This window comes from Myzus persicae, unplaced genomic scaffold (assembly GCF_001856785.1).
Source record: "Myzus persicae strain clone G006 unplaced genomic scaffold, MPER_G0061.0, whole genome shotgun sequence".
Classification (NCBI taxonomy): Eukaryota; Metazoa; Arthropoda; class Insecta; order Hemiptera; family Aphididae; genus Myzus; species Myzus persicae.
The window spans coordinates 3,923-29,377 of record NW_019104259.1 but is presented as its reverse complement, the minus strand read 5'-3'; the positions used below and the strand labels follow the sequence as shown (position 1 = coordinate 29,377).

Below are 25,455 nucleotides of genomic sequence, written 5' to 3'. Positions count from 1 at the left end.
ACCAATTTCAGGTTACTGGGAAAACTATTTTTTTTTTTCATATGTAATTTAAATTTGAACTGCTTTATTTTCACTTCGTAAATTAATTGAATATTGAATGATTAATTAATTAAAGAGGTAAGGTTGGTTTATAAAAAAAAACAAGTATACAATGAAAAAGTTAAATGACATTTACAGAAATCAAAATCAAAATCACCAACATAATATGATAATTCATAAGATTAAAGTAGACAACTTTTTTAAATAAAAATTAGGTTAGTGTAAAAGTATAAAAGAACGGTTTAATTCGATTTTTTTTAAATAACAAATTATATAAATATGTATTGTATTTAAACTAGAACACATAGTTTACTATATTAAATCTATGCAAGTCAAATAACTCTCAGTGTGTTTTTTTGTAACTACGTTCTAATAACCATGAGCTTAACGATCTAACAGTTTTTTTTTATTTCAATCATACAATTAATGTGATTGACACCTTAAAATTTTAAACAGACAATTAGAATGTATCCATTAATTGGAAAATTAATAATGATAATATAGTTCAAAGTTCCATTAATATAATAAATTCAAATTTTCCATATCCAAGAAATTTAACCTTGATTAAGTCTCTCAATAATATAATTTACTAAATGAGCTAATACAAAAATATCATGAGAGTAGAGAAATTATGTATAAGAAAATTCCTTTTTACCAATTATGATACAATTTCTAATATCTAAAAAAATTAATTACTAAAATAAATTAAAAACAAAAAAAAAAATTCCATTATTGTATTATTTTTGTATATAAATGGCGACTAAATAGCTTCTCAAATGGTCAGTTTGTACTTATTGTGTTTGTGTAAACTGCTGCTGACTGATCGGTGTGTGATTGCAAGTACTTCTCCAGTCAATAGTGTGATCAGTTATTTTATAAAACCTGGTTGACATCTTATTGTATATTGGCAACAATTCATTAGCTTCGTTTGATAAAGCCTAAAAAAAGTTTCAATTGAAATAATAGTTTGATACAGAGGGTTTGACTAATGCCAAATTCAAAGTATTATGGGGTTACAGAATATAGAAATTGGAACTAAGTTTAAAAAAGTTTCCATCATTTATTACATAAATAAGTTACTTTTATATTATTAATAGTTGGTGTCTTATACTTATAAGCCATATAATAATTTTTTTTCTGTTTACTAAAGAAAAACATGTAAATACATTTGTTGTCTAGCTTATAACAATAGAAAATATACTAAGAAATAATTAATGGCAAAAAACAAATACAAATAATTGTCATCATCATATTTCACATGACAAGTAATTAACTTGAGAAAAAAAGGAATTGTTGAAACAATAATTTAGTAAGTTACGCAGAACATGATAAGTTAAAACATGTCAAATCATAAAAATATTTATAGCAATGACACTTAGTAAAATATGTAAGATATAGCGCTCTACTTAATAATATTCATTTTTTTCTCCGAGTAATGATAAATGGTGTAATTTTTTGTCTTTTAATATATTTGAAGATATTTTTTTCTACAGCAAATGTAAAAATTGGTTTATCCACAACCAATTAAATGTCAAATCTAACTCTATTTCTTTCAATTTACAATGCTTACTTATTAGTTATTGATCAGGCCAATACTTCTAATACATTTAATTGATACATTACTGACAAATTTTTTCGATTTATTTATTTTTTTCTAGAATCTTTTTTCTTAGATCATCTGAGAGTGATATTTTTTAACAAATATTGTGGGTCTTTTAAATTTTAAATTTAATATACAATGTGATTGCTATTAAAGTAACACTAAATTATAGGCCGGATGAACTTGTATTGAAATGAATTTTTTAGGGGTACCTAAGAAGTACTGAAATACATATTTTGTGAAATTTTCAAGTATGTAATATGTGCATTACTAAATGTATTCTTTTTAATTGTGATATTTATTTTTAGCACATGATTTGGATTGATCAAATGTTTTGCGGACATCAAATTATGAATAAAAATTTTAAATGTTTAAATAATATGTGCATTTTTGTTTGTGTTTATTTTATTGCCCTAATAAGTAATAACAATATTCAATACTATAGTAATTATCATAATAATAATAATAGAAGAAGTAGTATTAATTATACAGATAAACTTAAATGTGTACTAAATTTGTTGTATGTGATATTTTTGTGTTTGGTCAACTACCAGTATAGTTACAATTCAAACTATTTTTGCTGTGGAATTTTACTTCATACTTCATTAATTCTAATAATATTATAATAATCAGATAATGTTATTAATTATTGTTATGTTATGATAAAAAAACTGTATTGATTTTATATCTTAGATCCGTATTCCTTAGCTCAGTCTGCTTTTTTATAAGTGTGTCTAATAAGTATATAATATTAGATATTTCTTATTATCAATACTATTTGATGTCAGGAAATTATTTATAAAAATTAAAAACATAGTTGTCCTAAACGAAGTAAGATTTTTGCATAGAAATTATAACATATCACCGAAAAAAAAAATATAATTGGGTACATGAACATAAAATTAATAAATTATACAGGTAAATTAAACTTTTTTTTCATAACTGAATAATGGCTGTCATTCATTTAAGCTTAAACTTAGAGCCAAGTATAAAGAGTCAAATAGACTTGAAAAAAATCAATTAATCTAAATCATGTGCAAACAAAATTCGAACCTTTCACAAAATATGTATTTTAGCACCCCTTGGGTTCCCCCCAAAATTAATTTCAATAAAAGTTTATGCGGCTGAAATATTTAAATTGTTATCACACTGTATAAGACTAGCTATATATTTATAATTGTTTTTTTATTTATATTTTTATACTATTAATCTCAATAGATAAAATTTATAATAATTTGATAACTATATTGTAATTTAAAACTATTATCAAACATGATGTTATATTGAATCTTGATAATATAAATTATTTCTTACTTTCAAGTAAATAATGGCTTCGGTACCAAACCCATCACAAGATAACAAGACTAAATCTCCGTGCAAATATCTAGCGTAAAGCCTAGAAATAGGAAGTCCATAACCATACCCTAAAATTGTAACAACATTACATTAAAAAGCTGTACAATTGTTTATATTAAAATAAAACAAAATTGTTTAAAAATACTTTCCTGCTAATGGCACTGTATGTGCATCTGATTTTGAAGGTTGTGGAGCTGTTGAATACATGTAGTGAAACATACGTTCACTCAAACTCCTTGGAATGCCACCACCTTGGTCAGACACCTGTCGAGATAATAAAATATTTTTAGTATCTAATTGTACATATATATTTTGAACATATGTTTATTTTGTTCTCAAACTTTCATAATGCCAATAAATACAAGATCATTCTATTTTCACCCGTCATAAGTTATATCTGACCTGTACACTAAACATAATATATTAAGCTAATCTCATGTAATCATCATTAGATAGTAATTATGAATGAAAAATAAATCTTTATAAATATTGAATAATGCTATTAAGTAGAAATTAAAATAATACAAGTATGAAGATGATTATTATCTACAAATAATATTCAAATATTATTTAAAATTAAAAATATAATTTATCCAAGAATGTTTCAAAAAAAACAAGTATTCCATTAAAATTAAACAAAAATACTTCTATTTACAATGTAAGATATTCTTTTGGATAACATCAACATATGACAAATGTCAATAGATATTAACCATTAATATATCTATATCTAACTCAAAGTTACAATAATAATATATAACGTAGATAAAACATTTTTAAACTCACTTTAACACAGACATCTTCTTTTCCTTTTACAATTGTTACATGCAATGGTGGCAAAATATCAGTCTTATGATGCTCAACAGTAGCTCTCATTGAATTTTTGAATAATTCAAATAAAATATGATACAAATGTGATGGCACATAAACAATTTTTATTGGCTCATCATCAGCATCTGTAAAATTAAATACAATAAAATATCTGAGAGCATCAATTGTATGTATGATTAAACTTACCAATACTTTTACAGATTTCTAATTCGGGCGAGGTCAAATAATATTGGTCACACAAAAATCTAGCATTCTCGTAAGCATCTTTCACAACGCTTATCACATCACAATATGGATCAATACATCCAATATGTTGATGATGGTGATTGTTGTTAATATGGTCTCCAAATAATAATGCTTAAAAAGAAAAGAAATTTTAAAAAAGAAAAAATTTTAAAAATTTTCTTTAAACTTACTATGCTGGTTAATCAGCATACGAATACCAATTCGAGACATATAGAAACGATCGAGAAAGTATTGGATGCTGTTTTCAGTATGCAAATCAATTTCATGTGAATCTTTTAGCTCTAAAACACCTTGTGCCATTGTTTGGACAACATCTGAATGACGGTTACGAATTTTTACTAATATTTTACAAAATCTAAAAATGAATTTAAAAAAAAATAAAATATTAATTGTATAACACACAATAAATATTAAAGTATTGAGTATATGAGTAATTTTAAACAAAACTTCAAATTTTATAAAATATTTAAACATTTAAATATTTAGTTTATTTTGTGTAATTTGGTTTTCATTGTTTCATATTACCTATTGACAATGTAGTGTGTAGGGATTTATGTTTAATTTTAATAATATTAGAATTTTTTAGGATTAAATTTATTCTTACTTATTTAACGTTTGTTCCGTGCATCCATCATCAACTTCAAATTCAATCATTTCATTGAAAGATTGTGCATACCAGTTGTTCACTAAATTCACAGATGGCATTTTTAACAGATTATCTGGCAGCAAGTGAATTTCTTTCATAATATTAGCCAAACGAACTGGAAGTTCTTTCTTTAAAAATTGATATGATTTTTGTTCATTTGCCTTTAAACCTGTATTGATAATAATAGTAAGATTAACTTAAATTTACACATGATTCAATATCGAATAAATTACAATAATTGTAGGTCAAAATCAATAATTATTGACCATCTTTGTCCCATTTTGTTGGTTAAAGTATATTTGTAATAAAAATTCTAATTATTTAAATAAATGTAGTTTCTTCTTATGTGGACGTGGATTATTGTGTTTTTCGGCCTTTCACTCTTATTTGATAATATAATGTAATAATAGATTAAGTATGCTGATAATGTAATTAATTTATAGACAATTATTCAACATTATTAACAATACATATTTAAGTGTTATATTGATACCTATTATTAATATGTCTAATTTTAATTTCATTTTTAATTGCTCTTAAGTTGAAAAATAACAATTTTACATTCAAAGAATTTATTAAAAAAGAACAATCATTTTGTGCAACTTTCATAAAATAATGATTAATTTTAATAAATAAGATATTTTTTTAGGGGGTACCACTGACTTATAATGAACAAATAAAATGTATATGGTAAGAACTCAGTTTAAATCTGAATATATAAGATTTACTATATACCATATTATATTTATCAGGAATTTAAAACTATATTTTTAATTTTATAGTTGAATTTAGAATCAAGCAATTTCCCAGTCATCTCAATTTTAAGAAGTGAAGTGATCACTTCATATGATATGAGTTCAATGGCACTGATTACAAGAATAAAAGTTCAATAGTTTTATCCATAATAATAAATCAATTAAAAATAACAAAACCTAGAATAATCCACAAAAATATAATTTTATCTGATCTCAATGGAACAAACTTAATAATAATGGCAGTTAAACATAGGTCAATGTATACTGGAAAATAACTTAGAAAACCCAGTTAGATAACAATTCTGAGCTTAAAAACATCTTAAATATAATATGAATACAATTATTTATTGTTAATTAATAGTTAGTGAAAATGATTAGTAGATTATTTTGTAATATCGGTACCCAAAAATTAAATTATTAATTTGATAAAAAAAACTAATAATAAAATGTAAAAAAGCATAACTTAAAGAGATTATTTTGACTCTGTATATGCTAAATTTTAAGCGTTTAGTAAATATTGAGGTAAATATGCAATAGGTATTTATGTTATAAATAAAATAGTATTTACTTTCTAGGTCAGTAAAAAAATTCATTACAATCGACCTTCAAATGGTTATAATTGCAATACATTTATCAGTAGAATACCTTGTACAAACCTTTAATAATAAAACAATCCTTGAAAATTTTAAATGAAAGTAAAATTCAACTTAATTCATAGATTTTTAAATCAATTGATGAAAAAGTAATTATTTTTATAGTCTGTATTCATAATATATGGGCACATACAGAATATTTACATTCGGAATTTGTACAAAAAAGTCTTCGGACTTAACCTTTGAATAAAAAAAATCATAAAATTGTTGATAATGTTGTTACTTGTTATCAAATGGTTATTGTTAAATGATATACTGGATATAAAATATACAATAGACATCTGAGCAATATGGATTATGAGCGACGGTTATCAATAATTTTACATTGATCGACAAACAATATGTAATACTATAGTTGACTATTGTGAATGGTATAAAAATAAATAATGGTATCGGTATAATAATTGTAAATAACTCACCAAAGTCAATGAACTGTTTAATGGATAACGATGATGGATTAAACTGCGAGTAGAAATCGACCATTTTCTCCAGGTTTTTTGCCAGCCTATAGCCGATCAGCCTCATTTTGGATAAACGTTTTCGGTCAACAAAATGATGTGTTGTATGAGCACTGAACAGTGCAGAAACTGTGAATTATTTTCCGAGATGAAAAAAAACAAGCGAATCAATTAAAATTAATAACGTAGGTATATCGGCTGTAAAATAACTGATTAAACTTTAAAAAAAGGATTAAACTCTATCGAAACAACTACCAGCAGGTTACAGGTAGCGAATGAAATAAGTTATTTATCAACAATAATGATAACAACGTTAATTATTGATGTATTTATTAAAATAAATAAATAATATGTATGTGTATTGTACGCTATGAATGCATGTATTGTATCACATATATTTATAGTGTATTATAATATTATTTATGGTAGGAAGATAAGAGATAAGTGGATAGGAATTATAGTCGAGAGCGGCGAGCGAGGACAAAAAAGTTATCGTTAGTAGCGCCATCTAACGAAAACTGAAGCCACTTGACTGAAACTGGGCCAAATTCGATTGTTTTCACTCGACAATCTATAGCGTGAACGAAAAACGTCATACAGAAGTCGTAAAATTTAAAAAATTCAGGCTGCTTATTAGAATTTAGAAAATAATAATAGTTATAACGCTCTCGTTAATTTTTGAACTGAGCGGCTAGAGATAATATCTAATGATAAGTGAATAAACTCTGCTTTAAAAAAAAATCATCCGATAATAATAATTAATAATTATCTCGAATTGTATTTAATGATTTCAACTCATAATAAAACAGTTAATTATAATAACTGCGGTCTGTAAAGCACCAGCGTATAATGTATAATACAGCGAATAACGATGCGATCGGACACGATAAGCCCGTAAGTTTGTAATGGAAATAAAATATGACAATTTGTTATTATAATATAATAATGTAGCCATATAGGTACCATCGTATAATATTATTATACCTATAGTATGGCTGCATCGGGCATACCTATAATGTTTGCTACGCCGACATTGTGCATATTTTTACGGCACTGCTATCGGCCAATATGGAAAATTCAAAGTAGTCGTTTCCGATGGAAGATAGGCCATTAATGAACGAATTGGGGAAAAAACTTAATTTCGAATATATTTTTATATTATATATTATATTATATTATTATAAAATGTATATATTTAGAATCAATGGTATTTAGAAATTTAGTTGGAGACAAAATTAAAGCAGTCTTATAATATGTTAATATCACTCTAAAAGTCTAAACTAGTTAAAATAATAATAATTTCAGCATTAATTTTTACATTTTTAATTTTCATACATCATCTGTTTTGGAAATAGGCTACTAAATTACACAATAAGCCAATATTAATTAGTGTTATTAATAAAATAATAACACTGCTTAGTTGTTAATTACTTTGTGCATGCGTTTAAATATATAATGTTGATTGACGATAGTTAATTTTAATTTTTTATATTTCTCAATTATCGTGTTTAAAACCACCTTAAAAATGGACGGGTTTGAGATGCTTTTATGTCCTGTTAAAACCGAAATATTGAAGACTAAAACACCGACAAACACGATCGTGGATCGAATTCTATTCTTTCGATTCGTTAATGCCGTTTCACTATACGAATTTCAGCCATAAACTAACCATGACGGAAATATGTACGCGACAAAGGTCTCTTTCTCTCTCTCTCTCTCTCTCTCTCTCTCTCTCTCTCACTCGCTCTCTTTCTATCTCTCACACTTGCGTTCTCTCTCTCTCTCTCTCTCTCCCTCTCTCTCACACATTCGCTCACTCACTCTCGGTCATTCACTCTCTTTCTGTATACTCTTCGCGTACTTTTATAGCTATATAGACATGTTGCTGTAGATAATAGGTAGGTACCATACGTCCATACATTGCTCGTCATGAACTGCAGTGTTGTAAACTGTCGAAAATTAGAACACAAATAAGTTTTTGTTTGTACTCTGTGGACTGAAGTAGCGCAATTAAAAATGTTTTAAAAACATAATTTTAGCATTCTTATAAGCATTTCCGTAGCTATAGAATATTATATAATATGTACGAGACGGTCTGAAGACTGAAATAATAATTAGGCGCAAACCATACAATGACACGTTTAGAATTGGCGCTAAAAAAATAATCTTACTAGTATTTATTTGTAAAATACTTAAAAACATCACTACTTAAGAAACACCTATACGGGCTATACAGTAGGTAGGTGTTCAAAGGTATAAGTATTAAGTAGCTATTCATAATAGACTGCAAAACTCGTACAATTTATTTTAAAAATTAAATCGACTGCTAGGTACGTCATGCATGTATAATGTGTTGGCTTGACGGCTATTCGTGTTAGGTACTGCATTGAAATAAAAATAAAAATATTATGTTATTACTTATTAGGTAGGTACTCACCACTAGTCACCAGTCACAGTCTAGTAAACGTATTGTACGTTTTCTGAACGTCAATTGATAGCGTTGTAGCAAAAAAGATAAATTACAATCGTGTGGATCGTAATAATACTACTGTAGATGTATTAGTGAGATATCACATACCCATGTAATTATTAAATAACAATATTCCGATTCTGCCATCCGATCACGACCGTGAAAAACACGCAAACGATGTAACGGATCGATATAATTTTGATAATACAATCGATTTTGAACGATTTCTGGAGGCCAGAGTGACATCAGTCGTACAAAGCTCTACACATTTTGTACAAGTAACAAGCTCGACGCTAGTATGGCTACTTGACGCACTATGTCCCGCGCACGGTATGTGTGTTAGCAGTTAGTGTTTTTACCACGGTCGTGGTATCCGACCCAAGCATTCGACCTTTGGTGGTGGTAGGCTAGAGTCTGACGGCCTATTCGAAAGAGTGACGGCGGATATAATATATTACTATTATTATTATTATTATTATTATTATTATTATTATTATTATCATATTACGTGCACGTCACAATTATGTGATAATTATAATTTAAATTGTTAGTATAATACATTTTAATTATAATTAAACATTTAAGTATTTAACATATAGGTAGGTACTTAAATGTTAAATTTTTTTTTTAATTTTAAGTTTCTTACCAAACACACGAACGCGCGACCGAGATAATATTACAAGTGCCTAGGTACCTAATATTATTAAATAACAAGTGACGACAAAAACAACTACAGCAAAAATACCTTTATACATAATACATCACATACGATGTATTATATTATGTTGACATGTTGTACAGTGAAGAGGTACCTCTTCTCAGTGCCTGCGTGGATATAATTTCAAGAGATTTATCGGTAAAAGTGACGGATAAACTACGTGTAATAAATTGTGTACCTGCAGTAGCGTGAAATAAAATAAGTAAAATTATCGGGAATTCGGCAAACTGTATACAACTTTTTTTTATTTCCAGTACGTACATATACTGAGTTCAGCGAAAGAACAGAACTATTCCTCGCATACCATGGGGCGGGCTGTAGCTGTTGTAGTAGCAAGGAAAAACGAGCTTTCTTCCGCAGCACAGTCTCCCGCGGGAAGCGCTATACTTTATGCATTGTTCTTATTTGGTTCGAACTTTAGAGTCCATAAAAAATCTAGGCAATGAGCATAAATTTAAATTGTCATATTGTATTTTATTTAAGCTTTTGATAAACATTTTTGTATTATTTTCATAGAAACAAATCTTACTACTCCTCCACAATCTACCAACACTATTAATACAATTTTTTTGGAAACTGAAATTCCACACACAATAGTCACTATATTTACTTATTGACATTTGACACTATACAATTCAAAACCAGGTTTCGGGACGTATGACAACCTTAGCATAATTAAAGTTTAGTATGGATTCATTTTTCGAATTTTTATTTTTTTTAAAAAGTATAAAAAACTGAATTTGAAAGTATTTGAAAAAATTATCACTCTTATTGAGGTTGGGTTCATATTGATTTTACAATATAGTGAGATTTTTTTGATTTTCACAGGTTTTATATTTTTACTGTATAGTAGAGCGGTACCCGCTAGCTTATGTATTTTTTTTATAATTTTTATTCGAATGCAATTTTAGATAAATATAACTTTTATTAATATACCTAATAAATTACAATTATTATTAATCCGAATTTTTAATTAGAACTAGGTAATATCCAATGAAATATCGTGTGGTTTTTTTCGGTGTACTATTAAAAAAAAACACATGAGTGGTAGTTGGATAATATTAATTACCAATGTCGATGTTTACATTAACTATTTACTATTATAATTTATAGTAGGTACACATTTAACATCCAACCAGAAAAAAAAATTATTTAGGTGCACATCTACACTTCTATAGTTTAGTGTTGATTACAATGACAAAATGTATAATTTTGGATACTGATGGCCAGTTAGTATAGCCGATATAGGACATAGGTACCTACTACCTATATAGTTTGATACTTAGGTCTTAGGTATATAAAACAAAATTATATCAATGTTTTAGATTGATACAAAGATAATCATAAATATAATATTTATTAAAATATTATTAATTTCGTCCTAAATAACATATAGATTTCAGTTTAAATTTCCAACTAACTATTGTTAGAAAACAATTGAATAATTTATTTTTGGGCCCCATCCCTCCCCCCTAGTTGCACTAATGAATAAGGCTTATACATATATAAACAAATAGGAATATTTTAATTTAAAAAAATATATTTTAATAGAGACCGGACAAAGTAATATATATAGTACACCGTTAATTATAAAACAGAGCATTAGACTATATAGGCAGTCAATGTTGCTTCTAAAATATTATAGCTGTTATTCGATCCATATATACAGAAATAATAATAATAAAAAAAAATAATAAATTATGAAACATAATATTCTTGGGATTGATCGTATGACTGATCTGAACAGTCTGCTGTACTACATAGAATATAGAGGTCGACACGTTTAACCGATAATGGACCACGTCATGAATAATTAAATGTGATGTTAAATAGTAAACAGATTTAATTCGCGATAAATTGCAATGAGTTGAACTGTATAACAGACGAGTTCAGTGATTCGTATTACGTGTTGTCTACATGCATGTGTATATAATTTATACAATAATAATAGCGCTGACTGAGCACACGCTCACACATCTGCACACAGAATACACCGTAATACAACAATGTTAGTGTATTCACTATTGTATTTTACGCGTGGGTTTAAATTATGATATGAACCGTCCTATTTAATAGTATGTATTTCTGATTATTACTCTCGCGTCCTTATAGAAGTTGACACTATCATTTATAATATTGTCCATTACTATTAATTAATAATAAGTTGATTATACTATTATCGTTTTACGAATTACGATTTAAAAGCGTACGCACTGCGTACAGTAAGTCGTACAGACGTGCTGGCTATTAAACACAATAATAATTAATAATTATTAAGAAATACTAATAATGAGGAATACTAATATGGATAATGCGTGCATTCCACTTTCAACTTTATTTTTATGCCATATTTTTTTGTTTAAACAATGTAATACAATTTTTGAGGTCTCCTTATTTTGAAAAATAAATTACAAAATTGATTACAAATCAATAATATTTCAAATAAGCGTAAGTAAATAACTCAATAGTTTACTTGTCCATGTTTCACATTTTAAATGCCCGTAATGTATTATTATTAGTAGACCACGAACAAAAGTCTTCACTATTAGCTTCACTAATCGGGCTAATCTTATTGCCGTATAGTACCTATTATGCGTGTATATTATTATTTATTACGCGTGCAGGATGTGTGGCGTGTATCGTGTCCATAGAAAAAAATTTGGAACATAATAAAGTTTAAATCGAAATTAAACAATTGCGTATTTAGATAAAATATTATTGGTTGACGGGAGAAATTTATTTGATTAACTTGCTACTTAAATATTTGTAAATTTTAAAATGTTTGTTATAGAAAATGTTAAAACCGAGGCAAAACATATATAAATATTATCATTGATTAAAATATTTAATACAATATAGCCTCAATGATATTATGTATTGACTGCTTAAAAGAAAGAAAAATATTGACGAATTTATAACGACTATTGCTTACATACTCTTATTCTAATTATTATTCATTTTTCGTTTTCTATTTTACTGTTACATATTAATAAATTTAACTTTGTATTGAATTTTGTATTTTTATTCAATAGCAATAATCATTTTTAGAATTTATAATAAAATATTGCAAAAAAAAAAATTGAAACTGAAAGTGGGACGCATGCGAGACGCTCCAGGTAGCTATATATTTTGTGTCTTTTTTATCCTAGATTCAGTATTATACAAAAGTAAACAACCATGATATTTTAATTAATTTATATAATAGTTAATACATCAATATTGTCTGTTGATCTTAATTTCTAACTATTTAATATTTCTAATACAAATATGAAATAAATGTAAATGCACTTCTTATTTCCCGAAACGTAGTATAAATAATGTAGGTACCTATATCATATTAAGCATCTATATTCACTGAATATCTAATACCTTTATCTCATATTATATTTATATACTATTATACTATATTGTCTATATAGTACCTACCGTTGAATTTACGATAAAAAAAAACCATTAAAAACAATATTTGTATATTAGCTATACTAAAAAGTTAGAAACTAAGATTAACAGACAATATTTATGTATTAATTATTATGTGAGTTAATTCAATTATCACTGTTGTTTGCTTGTGTATGATTCTGTGATATTGATATTATAATGTACCTATGGTGTTTACGTTACAACCGACCGTGACCGTAGCCGATAGACTCCTGCGATATTTAGAAATTAGAAATTACGTAAATAAACAACATGTGAAATTTAAAATTTGTTTTGTTTTTGCATTACGACAGTACCTACTTTTGAGTCTGACTTGAGAGAGGCACCTCGTGTAATATGTGTTTTTAACTTTTACAGTCTACTTTTCGAAAAAAAATATACACTAGACACAACATTTATTTATTTGATTAGTTAAAAATTTTAAGTAATATTTAATAATTGTATAATTATATGTTTATAATATAATAATTAAAATTATTGTATTTTATAATTATTATCCAAGTAGACTATCTATAGATGAGACAAAGTAGTATAAAATATTTGTATAGATATAATGTTCAACATTTATTGTATTTTTTTTTCGTTTCATCGAATGTTTTTTTCAGAATAATCGGAATATTCGGAATAGGTAACTATTATGAGTTATCACTAGGGAATGGATTTGAACGGAAATCGAATTTTTTCTGAATGTCCAAAACATTGCTTTCCAAGCACAAAGTTCATTGTATACATCAAGGAATTAAAAATTGTAACTTTTATTATACATTTGAATGTTTTTAAGTCGTTTGTATTTAGGAATGGATAAAATTCGATAAAAATGTAGTTAACATTTATTCTAAAAAAATAAAGATAAATATTTATTATATGTTTTTACCGATCAAATGAATATGACGTCAGACGAAATTATTGTTGACACGTGTAGACACTAATAACAATACATTATACATACATACAACATACATGCAATTAGGTAAAGATAAGATAAGCCATTTATCTAAATCTCAATTTTGTATTGCACTATTGAATTTAGTTATTACATGATTTTAAGAGCATTTTTTTATGCATTTAAAAAAAAAAATGTTATATTGTGTGCATTAAATGATATTTTTGTTATTTTTGTACTTTTCACATATTTTTTTAAAAATTAAATACAAAATAACCAAGTACATTTCATGCTTCTCACTGGTTAAGTAAAATATTGGCAATATCTCGAGTTATTAACAATTTTTGAAAAAAAAAACAAAAATGTGCCGTTTGCTTTTTTACCTTTTTTTCCCATTACTGCGTTAAATAGTTTCCTGTATGTTTATTTGCCATAATACCATACTAATATTATAGTTAAAAATTATACATAGACCGCATATATAAGTATAAACTAATACTCATACTAATAATTAGTACCTAATAACTAATAAGTAATAAATTACCATGTACCACTCCATCATAACAACAATATAGGCGTGATGCATGATATTTAATTGCCTATACAATGTTCATTAGAATCCTATTGTTGGAAGGCCACTTGAAGAGGCCTAAGAGTCGGTGCTACCTTTACGTATTGGTATTCAGGTGTAAAAACTGTTTTGAGTGAAACAATTATTCTCGCACCGTATTTATAATCAAACTATCAAAATGTCTCATCGCAAAAAAAGAAATGTATCCATGCCGTAACGTTGTATAAAATAAAATAACATAAAATACCTAAATACAATCAGAGTTATTTATTTTATAAACATTGGCTTTTTTGTTGTTTATCATCATAGTTTATAAAAAAATCATTAAATAGTGATACCTATAAAAAATTAAAACACTGCAGCACAGAAAAAGTTCTTTACAATGCATTGTAAAATGTTGGTAACTATTTAGTATAAATATACAGAGAGAGTAAAATATTGACTCACCCAAAATTGTTAAAAGGACGCTGTACCCGCATGTGTTATCTCCGTCCAACAAACGTACAACATATCAAAAACTGTTTTCCACTCAAGCTGTAATCCAAGCTAAGCAATCCAATTTTCACACTATAAACAAGAGAACGTTTACTGTGCAACATCTTTTTTATTTTTTTGATATCACAAATACAAGAAAAGTTCTTATAGCTTATAAATTAATTATTTCAAACTTGAATAACTTTTCTTTTATTTCTGATATCAAAAAAATAAAAACCATGTTGCACAGTAAACTTTGTCTTGTTTATGGTGTGAAAATTTGATTGCTTAGCTGGGACTACAGCTTGAGTGGTTCTATTTCGCGCAAAACAGTTTTCGATATGTTGTACGTTTATAAGGCGGAGACAACGCATGCGGGTGTAGCGTCCTCTTAACTATGTTAAAAATAAAAAAAAATTTTTTTTATATTTACATTATATTAATGTAGGTTACCTACTAATTACTATAAGAATTGTTAAGCTAGATGCTAGATTTGTGACCTACCCGCTTGAAACTTTTGAAGTACCTATATTTTATACTCACGAGTCACGATGACATTTTTAAATGCTATGTTTCCGGAAACAATTAATTCAACCTATCCACTGTAGTCTGTAGTACTAATGCCTAAAGCCTAATAGTAAGATAAATTACTTTAATCACAATAATATCATAAAATATACTTGGTAATATTATAGGTCATTAGACCGTCTTCGCTTAGAATCATTTTTGTATACTGTATACAATGATTTTATTCTATCATTCAATTCAAATTTAACACATCCATTAGGTACAGTGACCGTGTAGACACCTAATATACAACAGGTCAACAGAGCGATACCCACTTGCCCCCCTTTTTTTAAAATTAAATTAAATATGCTGATTACTGTATCACAATAATTCCAATATCACGTCTTATTTCTTTCACCGTGTTGTGTTTACTGTTTACTATTTAGAATATTATTTAGGTACCTGCAGTCTAAGTGTTAAGTATTTATACATTTATAGCCTTGTAGGTAATATTATTTTAATAATTTATAAAATGTATTTATTAATTTTGTATTACAATTAGACGTTTAGGTCTTTAGGCATCCATACGACAAACACAAACTCCCATCAATTAATGATGTATTTTGTTTAGCTAGCTCTACCTATGTCAACATTATATTTTTAATTTATTATTTAGCCGAACAATTGAAGACTGAAGTAAGTAGGTACATAATGAATACAGTATCATGATTCATAGAATGACTAATTTTCGAATTCTTTCATATATATCTCAGTTTAGCCAGTTGGGTGTACACAAGAGTATACATAAAAAAAACCAGGTAGACACAGCGACGCATTTCCATTTTTGGCACCCTGATGCATGTTCTTCTTTACTAATTACTACTTGTACATAAGAACTTTAAATTGAGAGATGAAGTAGTTATTAAAGATATGGTCATAGCCCATAGATTATAGATATAAGTTATATTTCTGATACAAATGTTTGTATTGTTGTAAATTACATGTCAAGTACATTAAAAAAATAAGCATATTTCTGTTGTAACAAACCCCCCTTTTTAAAATTTATTTTTTGTTTTAATTTATGTTGTTACCTACTCACTCTAAAAACAAAAATTAAGTCAGAATTTGGTGGTCAGACTTTTAAAGTCCAAGCGAGTGACCACTCCGTATGTACATGAAAATACTATAAATTTAAATTACCTATAACTTTAAAACTAAGTCTGACCACCAAATTTTGACTCAAACATTGTTTTCAGCATGATTACCTACATATTATGTTAAGACAAACAAAAAAAAGTATCTGGTAAAACTGAAAAGTTCCTAAAAATAATATACTTCAATGTGGATTTTGTTTTGCAATTATATTTGTAATATCATTGTAACATATTTTAGATTCGATCGAGAGAATTGATAATCTATTCAGACAATCATCAGTTTAGAATTTAATTAAGATATAATCTTAATCAGTGAAAAAAAAGATTTCAAATGAATACTTCGACATTGGGTAGCATAGATACCATACATGCCTTTCCATGTGTATGAAAAACGTTCAGATAGTTTTTCAGTCCTTGTTACAAGTATCTATTAAATCTATTAAAATGTTACTTATTATTAATTTTATAAACAGAATTACAAATAAGCACAAATACACGTTTGTCATTTTAGATCATTTTAGTAATCAGTGTTGTGAAGTTTTTGATAATTTGGTTATCATACTGATGCATTAGTTCCTTTTTGCTTAATTTAACGTGACAGTTTTATGCACTGTTTTACTTGACGAAAGGGGACTTAACTAGGCAATTAAATTTATATTATATTATGGGTGTCAGTATGCTATCTCTAGTCATACTTGATTATTAAAAGGGGAACTACTGACATTTCAAACAGAATAAATACATTTAAAAAACAGGGGAAGTTGCTCAACTATGTAGTAGGTGTCAAGTTTATGTAAAGTCATTGAGTAGGTAACTGCGACGGATGTGTTAAATTTGAATTCAATGATAAATCATTGTAAAAGATGAAAATGATTTTGGGCAGAGGCTGTCTGTCAGCCAATATATATAGCCAAAGATATTTTGTTATATATTTATACTGCGTATTAATCAGCTTATAAGTAGTTTGTGTAATTCATTGTGTATAACAGAGAAATTCAAATTTTTTCATTCCAGGGTCTCAAATTATTATTACACTGCTACACTATTTATACTCTGTAACCTGTCTATGCTACAAAAACTTTAATTTTTTTAATATTTGTTTATACCTAAATTTTTTAAATTTTATTTTAAGATCTATAATATTATGATTGTATTACTTAAGTTTAAAATAATGCCAGTTAGGGTATTCTAAAATTGTACGGTTAATGGAAAATGTTAATATTATAAAATAAAGGAACGTCTGGATCAGTGAAAGGGTTAAGGACACAGAAAGAAAATGTTAAAATGTTTGATGATTTATTTATTTATTTATTTATAATAGACCAATCATACACATAATATCAAGACAACAAAGTTAATAATAACTATGCATAGAAAACTGAAATTAAATGTTATACGTTTAGAATAAAACAATATATTAATCCTCATCTTAATTATATTTTTGTTCCTCTTTTGTACCGCACCACCCCAGAAAAACGCTCTTGACACCCCTTAGAATCGTAACATAGTTTAAATATCTCTGGTGTATAGTAAACAATTATATTTTCCGTGCCGAAAAGTTTCAAATCCTTGCAATAAATATTTTTTGAATAACAATGTAACAAATCAAATTATTAGAAGAAAATTTGTCATTTGTACAATTAGATATTCACAAAAGTCTAGAAATTAAAATATTGCATAATTATTTTTGATATTTTTTAATTGCATTAAGAACATTGTACAAGGAATGAGGAACCTTAAGAAAGCGCTACACAGGAATTGGTTGTCTACATATACAATATAAAATACTCATAACTCGCTTAAAATCTTAACACAGACAATATGCTTACCATCAAGTTTCATAATAGGTAAATTCACTCAAAGTAATGGAGCTTAACATGATCTCTGTGTAATTGGAAAAGTGTTAAATGTCCAGGCGTTTATTACATAAATGTAATACCAAATACATGTTTTGCTTCCGCCAAAATCTAAAATAATGACGATTATATATTTATGTATATAAATTGGCTGACAATATCATTATGGATAGTTTTTAGAAAATTATTCTAGCATTTTATGTTGAAGTTTTTTTTATAATTAAGTTTTAAGAATTTTTTATGGTTGATTTATTATTAGGGAGTAGATGTTTGTGAATTCATCACAATTTAAAAAAAATCTAAATTAATGCTGAGTAAGATAGAAATGTGTTTTATTACTTAAAGAATTCAAATTAACAATTTAATATTGGATATTTTTGCATATTTGTTTAATTTTAACTTGATAATTGTCTTATATTTGTCATGTTTTTAGTGCATATTTATGGGTTTTTGTTCTAGATTATGTCAAATATTCCATGTACTTAATAAGTTTTTAATATACATATTTAACCAACAGTTTATAAAGTTTAATTTTAAAATTTTTTACTGTATTAAATTTTAACAAATAAAATAATGTGTAAATTAATTAGTTTTTATTGATGTATATTTGTATACTTTAGAGTGTCATGACTTGACTCATGAGTATATAGTGAATTTGATGTAGAAAATTTGAGTTCTAATTAAAAAAAAGTTTTAGATTGAAACAAACATAATTTTACAAATGTTTACCAAGCAAGCTAAATTATCTCTATGCAATTATTAATACATATAAAATATTGTATGATGGTATATTATATTTAATATAATATTTTGATGGTTGAATGCAATTTTTTAAATTTTATTTTATTTAAATTAATAAGTAGTTTATAATTTTCTACTTTATAAATCACAAACTAATTGATTGTCAGTTTACTAAAATACTATAATGTTTTATTATTAACATAATAGCAATTATGTTAATTTTTTCTACATTTAATTAGTAAAATTAGTCAATTATGTAACTACTATTTTTTAATTACTTATAAAGTTATAGATGGATCATACAAATTTAATGTAATTTTAATAATTTTAAAGATTGCCTTGTAATTATTAGCACTAAAGTACCTACTATTGATTTAATTAAGTTTTAAGTGAATCAGTTAATAATAATAACATATTTGTACACTGAATTAATCAATTATAGCCACTTGGGAAAAATAATATACTTATTATTGCAGATTGTTATATTATACTAGGTACCTAGTTGATATTAAGTTACCTTAAATATTTAGTTATCTAGACAGATATCTTTAGTGGGGGATTGACGCAACTAATTTTAAGGGAGCATAAGAATTTAAAAAATGTAGTAATTGTATATTTTTATGAAGAAATAAGTTTTAAAATTCAACTTCTTTAGGAATAATATTGAGTATTGACTAAATCATTATCAACAAATTTGTAACTGCGTTCAGAACTAAAAATAAATAAATTAATTGAGCTAATAAAAAACTAACTGACAATGTAAATTCTTTTTTAAAATTTATAAAATTAGCACGTGCCGCAGCCAGAAGCTTACATAAAATTAGATATAATATATATTACAAATTATGTATACAAATAATCTTTCTTCTTCATTTGCTAATAAATGTAAACAATTTAGAAATTATTTAATTACTTTATCAGGAAATACTAATAGTTGATAAAAGTAAATGTCCAAATCTAATGGATATTATAATATTTTATTTTACTTTTGCATGTTTTTCAGTTACATCATCAATTTATCAATTATATATATTGGTAAACAATTAACTTATATTGTAAATTGCTAAATAATTTACACTTAATTTTATGCAACTTTATAAAAAATAAATTTAAAAAAAAATAGTTATTGCTATTAGAAAACATAAGACAAATTTGTACTAATTTGTAACTAATAGGTAGTTATAGATTATAAATTATATCAGTAAATGTATTCATTAAACATACCTAATTTTCAATTTTGTACCATAATGTCATGTTTGCATGAGCTATTGTTATCATTTTAAATACATTTCATCTTAATGGTATAAAATACAAATATATTTTAAATATTATACTACTCGCAGTATGCTTTAATGTTGTGTCAATCAAAGTACAAAAATGTTACAACTGTTGTCGTTGGAACGATTCATGTACTTTTATATTATTCTTGCTCTGGTAAATGAAGTTTTGTTTTAAAAAAAGATGGGTTTTTTAAATTTTAAACAACAAATAATTGGTGCCATTTTAGAAAAAAAAGCCAACATAATTGTAATTCAAATTGTATGAAATTGTAATGTTTTTTTAAAGTCAAGTTAAATAAATTTGAAATTTAAACTATTGCTATTAAATAGTATAGTTAATATTAGTATAATTAATTGCTAATAAATATTTGTGTTGAAAGTGCAAAGGATTAAGCATATTTTTGTAAAATTTCTGTAGGTACGCATTGTATAGCATACAAAGAGGAAGTACTGGAACAACTAATGATGCACGTAACAGTATAAGCTTAGAAAACAATGTAATTTGAACAAAAAAAATATTGTAAGCCTATCAATATGTAAAATAATCAGAGATTTGTAAATAATTACACAATAATGCAACAATTAAAACAATTTAACAACATAAACATTTATTTATATTTTTTCTATTTTATTACTACCTAATAGAACCTATGCATATCTAGAATAAATACTAATTTGTTTGTTTCATCACTTCAACTTGAAGTTTATGTAGTTAACTAATGAACATATTTGAATACTAAATGTGGGTACTTTATATTTGTTATTATTTAGATAAAATAGAATTATATAATATATTAACATGTATCATTGCACTAAATAATATAAGTGCTTATAGAAATTAAAATGTTTTATAATAATATGCTATTATGCTAAAATGCATATGAAGTCAAATGTATTAACTGATATACAGTTTTTGAAAGTTTTTTGAATGTATTCATGCAGCACATTGAGCATAATATTACAGTATCGTTCAACCTTATTCCTAAGTGTATTGGCTGCTATTAGCTGCTACTATCCTACTATTGATATCTTATAATATGACATTACCAACAGGCAGCAAGAATTAAGAATTATTAATGATAGCTAGGTAATAAGATTCGTTCTACTATGTCCAACAAAAGATTATGATCCCTGCTTTAATCTAACAAATGTTGATATCAATCTTACATTCATAAATATTGGTAATCAATACAATATTACTCTTAAATCTTCTACGTTGATTACAAATCTTACATTTTAAATTAAAATCAATTGTTTTGGTTGTGGTGTATGTTTTACTTGTTATAAAATATATAACCATGTCTAACACTACAATATTAAATTATTAACAGATACTCATTTTGCCATTTTGCCACATATTAATCTTCATTTTAAACAATACAAAGAAGAATTCCATTACAAATATAACACTTTATTGTCCAATAATTAATAGCTATAAGAAAAATAACAGACTTTAGAATAATTTTGCTTATTATGAATTGTGATACCTGTATGATATCTTTTAATATTTACATACATTATCAATAAATTCTAATGTATCAAACCATAATAAAGTAATGAGTAATTTCGTAAATAACCATCAAATTACTTGAAAAGTAATTTTGTTACAGTAACTTAAGTCAAGTTACTCTCCCACACTGGTGATGACTTAGCATTGCACTCAAAGTTAAATAATAATAATATAGAAAAATTAAATACCTTAGTTAAAGAGCAATACAATTAATAATAAAAAGTTTTATAAAAATGAACTTCTTACAAATTAGTAGTCAATAATTTCTTAGCTTAGTACCGGTGGTGATCATTCCAATAATTTTAGGCATGGTTATAGTTTACAGCATATTGACATTTGTTCCAACACTTCTAACATGTTTAACAGCAGTGGGAGGCATCCTATTCAGACGATCCAGTTTGGCACTCAAAGTACTTACATGATTTAATAATTGTTTATATTTTTCATAATATGATTGTTGTTTTTCTTCACAAATTGATATACTATCCATTTGCTTTGCATAATATGATTTGGTGGCCATGATTTCAGCAGATTTGTTTATTATCATGTTTTGAAAATCTTGTTGAGAAATTTTGACCGATTGTCTGGATTCAATCTTAAAGCAAACATAAATTAATAAACCAATTACATGTTCCCCACAAATATATTTTGATAATATAAATTCTTACCAATAAAAATAGTGGCCATTCCATCTTCTCTTTGGGTAATTCATTGTGTAATACTTTCCTGACAAACGCTGCTACTTTGATAGCGATTGCTACGTCATCTTTTTCAGTAATGGCTGTTTGTGCATTGGTGTCTTTGATGTTACCCTTACCACGATTTGTATTTGAGCTCTCACCACTTTTATTGACTGAATGCTTGCGCTTCCTTACATCAAGAGAGGATGGAAAACTTCTGTCACTGCCATTGACTGGTTTGGAATTCTTAGTTCTATTTTTTGGCTTCCTTATCATAATTTCACTATTGTTTTTCTTGGTCGGAGTAAACACAACTGTTGTTTTTCTACTCCTAAAGCTGGACTATTACACTTGCCTTTGTGCTTCATGACAAAAATTGTACTTTTAAAATATTTAACCGAACAGTTATGATAAATTATTTTGCCATTTTGCCACATATTAATCTTCATTTTAAACAATACAAAGAAGAATTCCATTACAAATATAACACTTTATTGTCCAATAATTAATAGCTATAAGAAAAATAACAGACTTTAGAATAATTTTGCTTATTATGAATTGTGATACCTGTATGATATCTTTTAATATTTACATACATTATCAATAAATTCTAATGTATCAAACCATAATAAAGTAATGAGTAATTTCGTAAATAACCATCAAATTACTTGAAAAGTAATTTTGTTACAGTAACTTAAGTCAAGTTACTCTCCCACACTGGTGATGACTTAGCATTGCACTCAAAGTTAAATAATAATAATATAGAAAAATTAAATACCTTAGTTAAAGAGCAATACAATTAATAATAAAAAGTTTTATAAAAATGAACTTCTTACAAATTAGTAGTCAATAATTTCTTAGCTTAGTACCGGTGGTGATCATTCCAATAATTTTAGGCATGGTTATAGTTTACAGCATATTGACATTTGTTCCAACACTTCTAACATGTTTAACAGCAGTGGGAGGCATCCTATTCAGACGATCCAGTTTGGCACTCAAAGTACTTACATGATTTAATAATTGTTTATATTTTTCATAATATGATTGTTGTTTTTCTTCACAAATTGATATACTATCCATTTGCTTTGCATAATATGATTTGGTGGCCATGATTTCAGCAGATTTGTTTATTATCATGTTTTGAAAATCTTGTTGAGAAATTTTGACCGATTGTCTGGATTCAATCTTAAAGCAAACATAAATTAATAAACCAATTACATGTTCCCCACAAATATATTTTGATAATATAAATTCTTACCAATAAAAATAGTGGCCATTCCATCTTCTCTTTGGGTAATTCATTGTGTAATACTTTCCTGACAAACGCTGCTACTTTGATAGCGATTGCTACGTCATCTTTTTCAGTAATGGCTGTTTGTGCATTGGTGTCTTTGATGTTACCCTTACCACGATTTGTATTTGAGCTCTCACCACTTTTATTGACTGAATGCTTGCGCTTCCTTACATCAAGAGAGGATGGAAAACTTCTGTCACTGCCATTGACTGGTTTGGAATTCTTAGTTCTATTTTTTGGCTTCCTTATCATAATTTCACTATTGTTTTTCTTGGTCGGAGTAAACACAACTGTTGTTTTTCTACTCCTAAAGCTGGACTATTACACTTGCCTTTGTGCTTCATGACAAAAATTGTACTTTTAAAATATTTAACCGAACAGTTATGATAAATTATTTAATAACAAATATAATCTTCTAATAATCAACAAATTATAACACGATAGTTATAACATAATTACACTTTATAATATACTAGCTGCCATCGGAAATTCGCTGTCGTGAAACTTGGCATGTTAGACTCGGTGACGGAGACGACAAAGTCGTTGAAATTGAAATGACTTATGTAAGTCCCTCCTGTCGACGTCATGTATGGTTAAAAAATAAAAATTTCGGAGGTGATAAGGATTTTTGATAAGGCTTGGAGGTCTCGTTTTGAACGCGGGAATGTTTGAAATTCCAGTTTCAGTGTCCAGAAATCTCACATCGCCTATGAAAATTGGCAATTGTTTAATGCAGTTCCCCGTTGCATGTCCGGTGCTTTTTCATATGTAAAAAAATTTTAATTTTAATCCGTGCTTGAGTGTCTATCAACTCAGTCACCTCAAGTGAAAATCGATTAACATTCAAGTTAGCTACCCAGGTAGGCAATCCGATATCGTCGGATCGCAGACAATGTGCTACAACTAATCAGGTAAGCAGATCCGCCGTACAGCGTCTATAAGTGAAACTCAACTAAATTGGTAGTATATACCTATTACCTACATTATACACTTATTATCCATATAAAATAAAGATCGCATGTAGGTAATTGTATTTGGCACAATCATACGGATAGACGGTAAGTAACGCCCACTATTTTTGTAATTATTTTAAAGTGTAAGCACCACGAAGATTATGTTTACAGTAAAAATGCAGATGACAATGAAATAATCATTGGAACTTGGAAAAATTATGTAAAAATCGTGTAAATCGAAAAAAAATGGAAAAAATCCGGATGGCCATGCTATATAGCATATAGGTCCTTTCATTGTATGGGCCGACAGCAATCGTCCAACGCCGGATTCGTTCTCGCCTA

At 26.8% G+C, this 25,455-nt stretch overlaps 3 protein-coding genes across 4 annotated transcripts; all 3 read right to left on the bottom strand.

Annotated features, from left to right (window-relative positions):
* Window positions 1-331: 331 nt before the first annotated feature.
* Window positions 332-15,130, bottom strand: LOC111040554 (pyruvate dehydrogenase (acetyl-transferring) kinase, mitochondrial). 2 transcript variants are annotated; one of them, XM_022324490.1, is made up of 9 exons: window positions 15,112-15,130; window positions 6,546-6,713; window positions 4,677-4,887; window positions 4,243-4,427; window positions 4,013-4,183; window positions 3,782-3,951; window positions 3,145-3,259; window positions 2,954-3,063; window positions 332-977 (listed from the first exon to the last, which is right to left on the bottom strand). In XM_022324490.1, the coding sequence occupies exons 2-9, from the start codon at window positions 6,649-6,651 to the stop codon at window positions 831-833; spliced, it is 1,215 nt and encodes a 404-aa protein (XP_022180182.1). In that variant the 5' UTR covers window positions 6,652-6,713; window positions 15,112-15,130; the 3' UTR covers window positions 332-830. The 2 variants fall into 2 exon arrangements, with proteins under 2 accessions (XP_022180182.1, XP_022180180.1); XM_022324488.1 differs by lacking the exon at window positions 15,112-15,130 and adding an exon at window positions 9,022-9,459.
* A 6,656-nt stretch (window positions 15,131-21,786) lies between these two features.
* On the bottom strand, window positions 21,787-23,173 carry LOC111040557. Its single transcript, XM_022324492.1, has 2 exons — window positions 22,855-23,173; window positions 21,787-22,781 (listed from the first exon to the last, which is right to left on the bottom strand). The coding sequence occupies exons 1-2, from the start codon at window positions 23,140-23,142 to the stop codon at window positions 22,506-22,508; spliced, it is 564 nt and encodes a 187-aa protein (XP_022180184.1). The 5' UTR covers window positions 23,143-23,173; the 3' UTR covers window positions 21,787-22,505.
* Window positions 23,174-23,336: 163 nt separating this feature from the next.
* LOC111040556 lies at window positions 23,337-24,760 on the bottom strand. Its single transcript, XM_022324491.1, has 2 exons — window positions 24,125-24,760; window positions 23,337-24,051 (listed from the first exon to the last, which is right to left on the bottom strand). The coding sequence occupies exons 1-2, from the start codon at window positions 24,410-24,412 to the stop codon at window positions 23,776-23,778; spliced, it is 564 nt and encodes a 187-aa protein (XP_022180183.1). The 5' UTR covers window positions 24,413-24,760; the 3' UTR covers window positions 23,337-23,775.
* Window positions 24,761-25,455: the final 695 nt, after the last annotated feature.

Coding starts and splice junctions, on each gene's coding strand:
- LOC111040557 (XM_022324492.1), bottom strand. CDS start 23,142: ATGATAAGGAAGCCAAAAAATAGAACTAAGAATTCCAAACCAGTCAAT. Junction 22,782..22,854: donor AATGGCCACTATTTTTATTG/GTAAGAATTTAT, acceptor GTTTGCTTTAAG/ATTGAATCCAGACAATCGGT.
- LOC111040554 (XM_022324490.1), bottom strand. CDS start 6,651: ATGAGGCTGATCGGCTATAGGCTGGCAAAAAACCTGGAGAAAATGGTC. Junction 4,184..4,242: donor TATGCTGATTAACCAGCATA/GTAAGTTTAAAG, acceptor TTTCTTTTTAAG/CATTATTATTTGGAGACCAT. Junction 3,064..3,144: donor ACATACAGTGCCATTAGCAG/GAAAGTATTTTT, acceptor TTACAATTTTAG/GGTATGGTTATGGACTTCCT.
- LOC111040556 (XM_022324491.1), bottom strand. CDS start 24,412: ATGATAAGGAAGCCAAAAAATAGAACTAAGAATTCCAAACCAGTCAAT. Junction 24,052..24,124: donor AATGGCCACTATTTTTATTG/GTAAGAATTTAT, acceptor GTTTGCTTTAAG/ATTGAATCCAGACAATCGGT.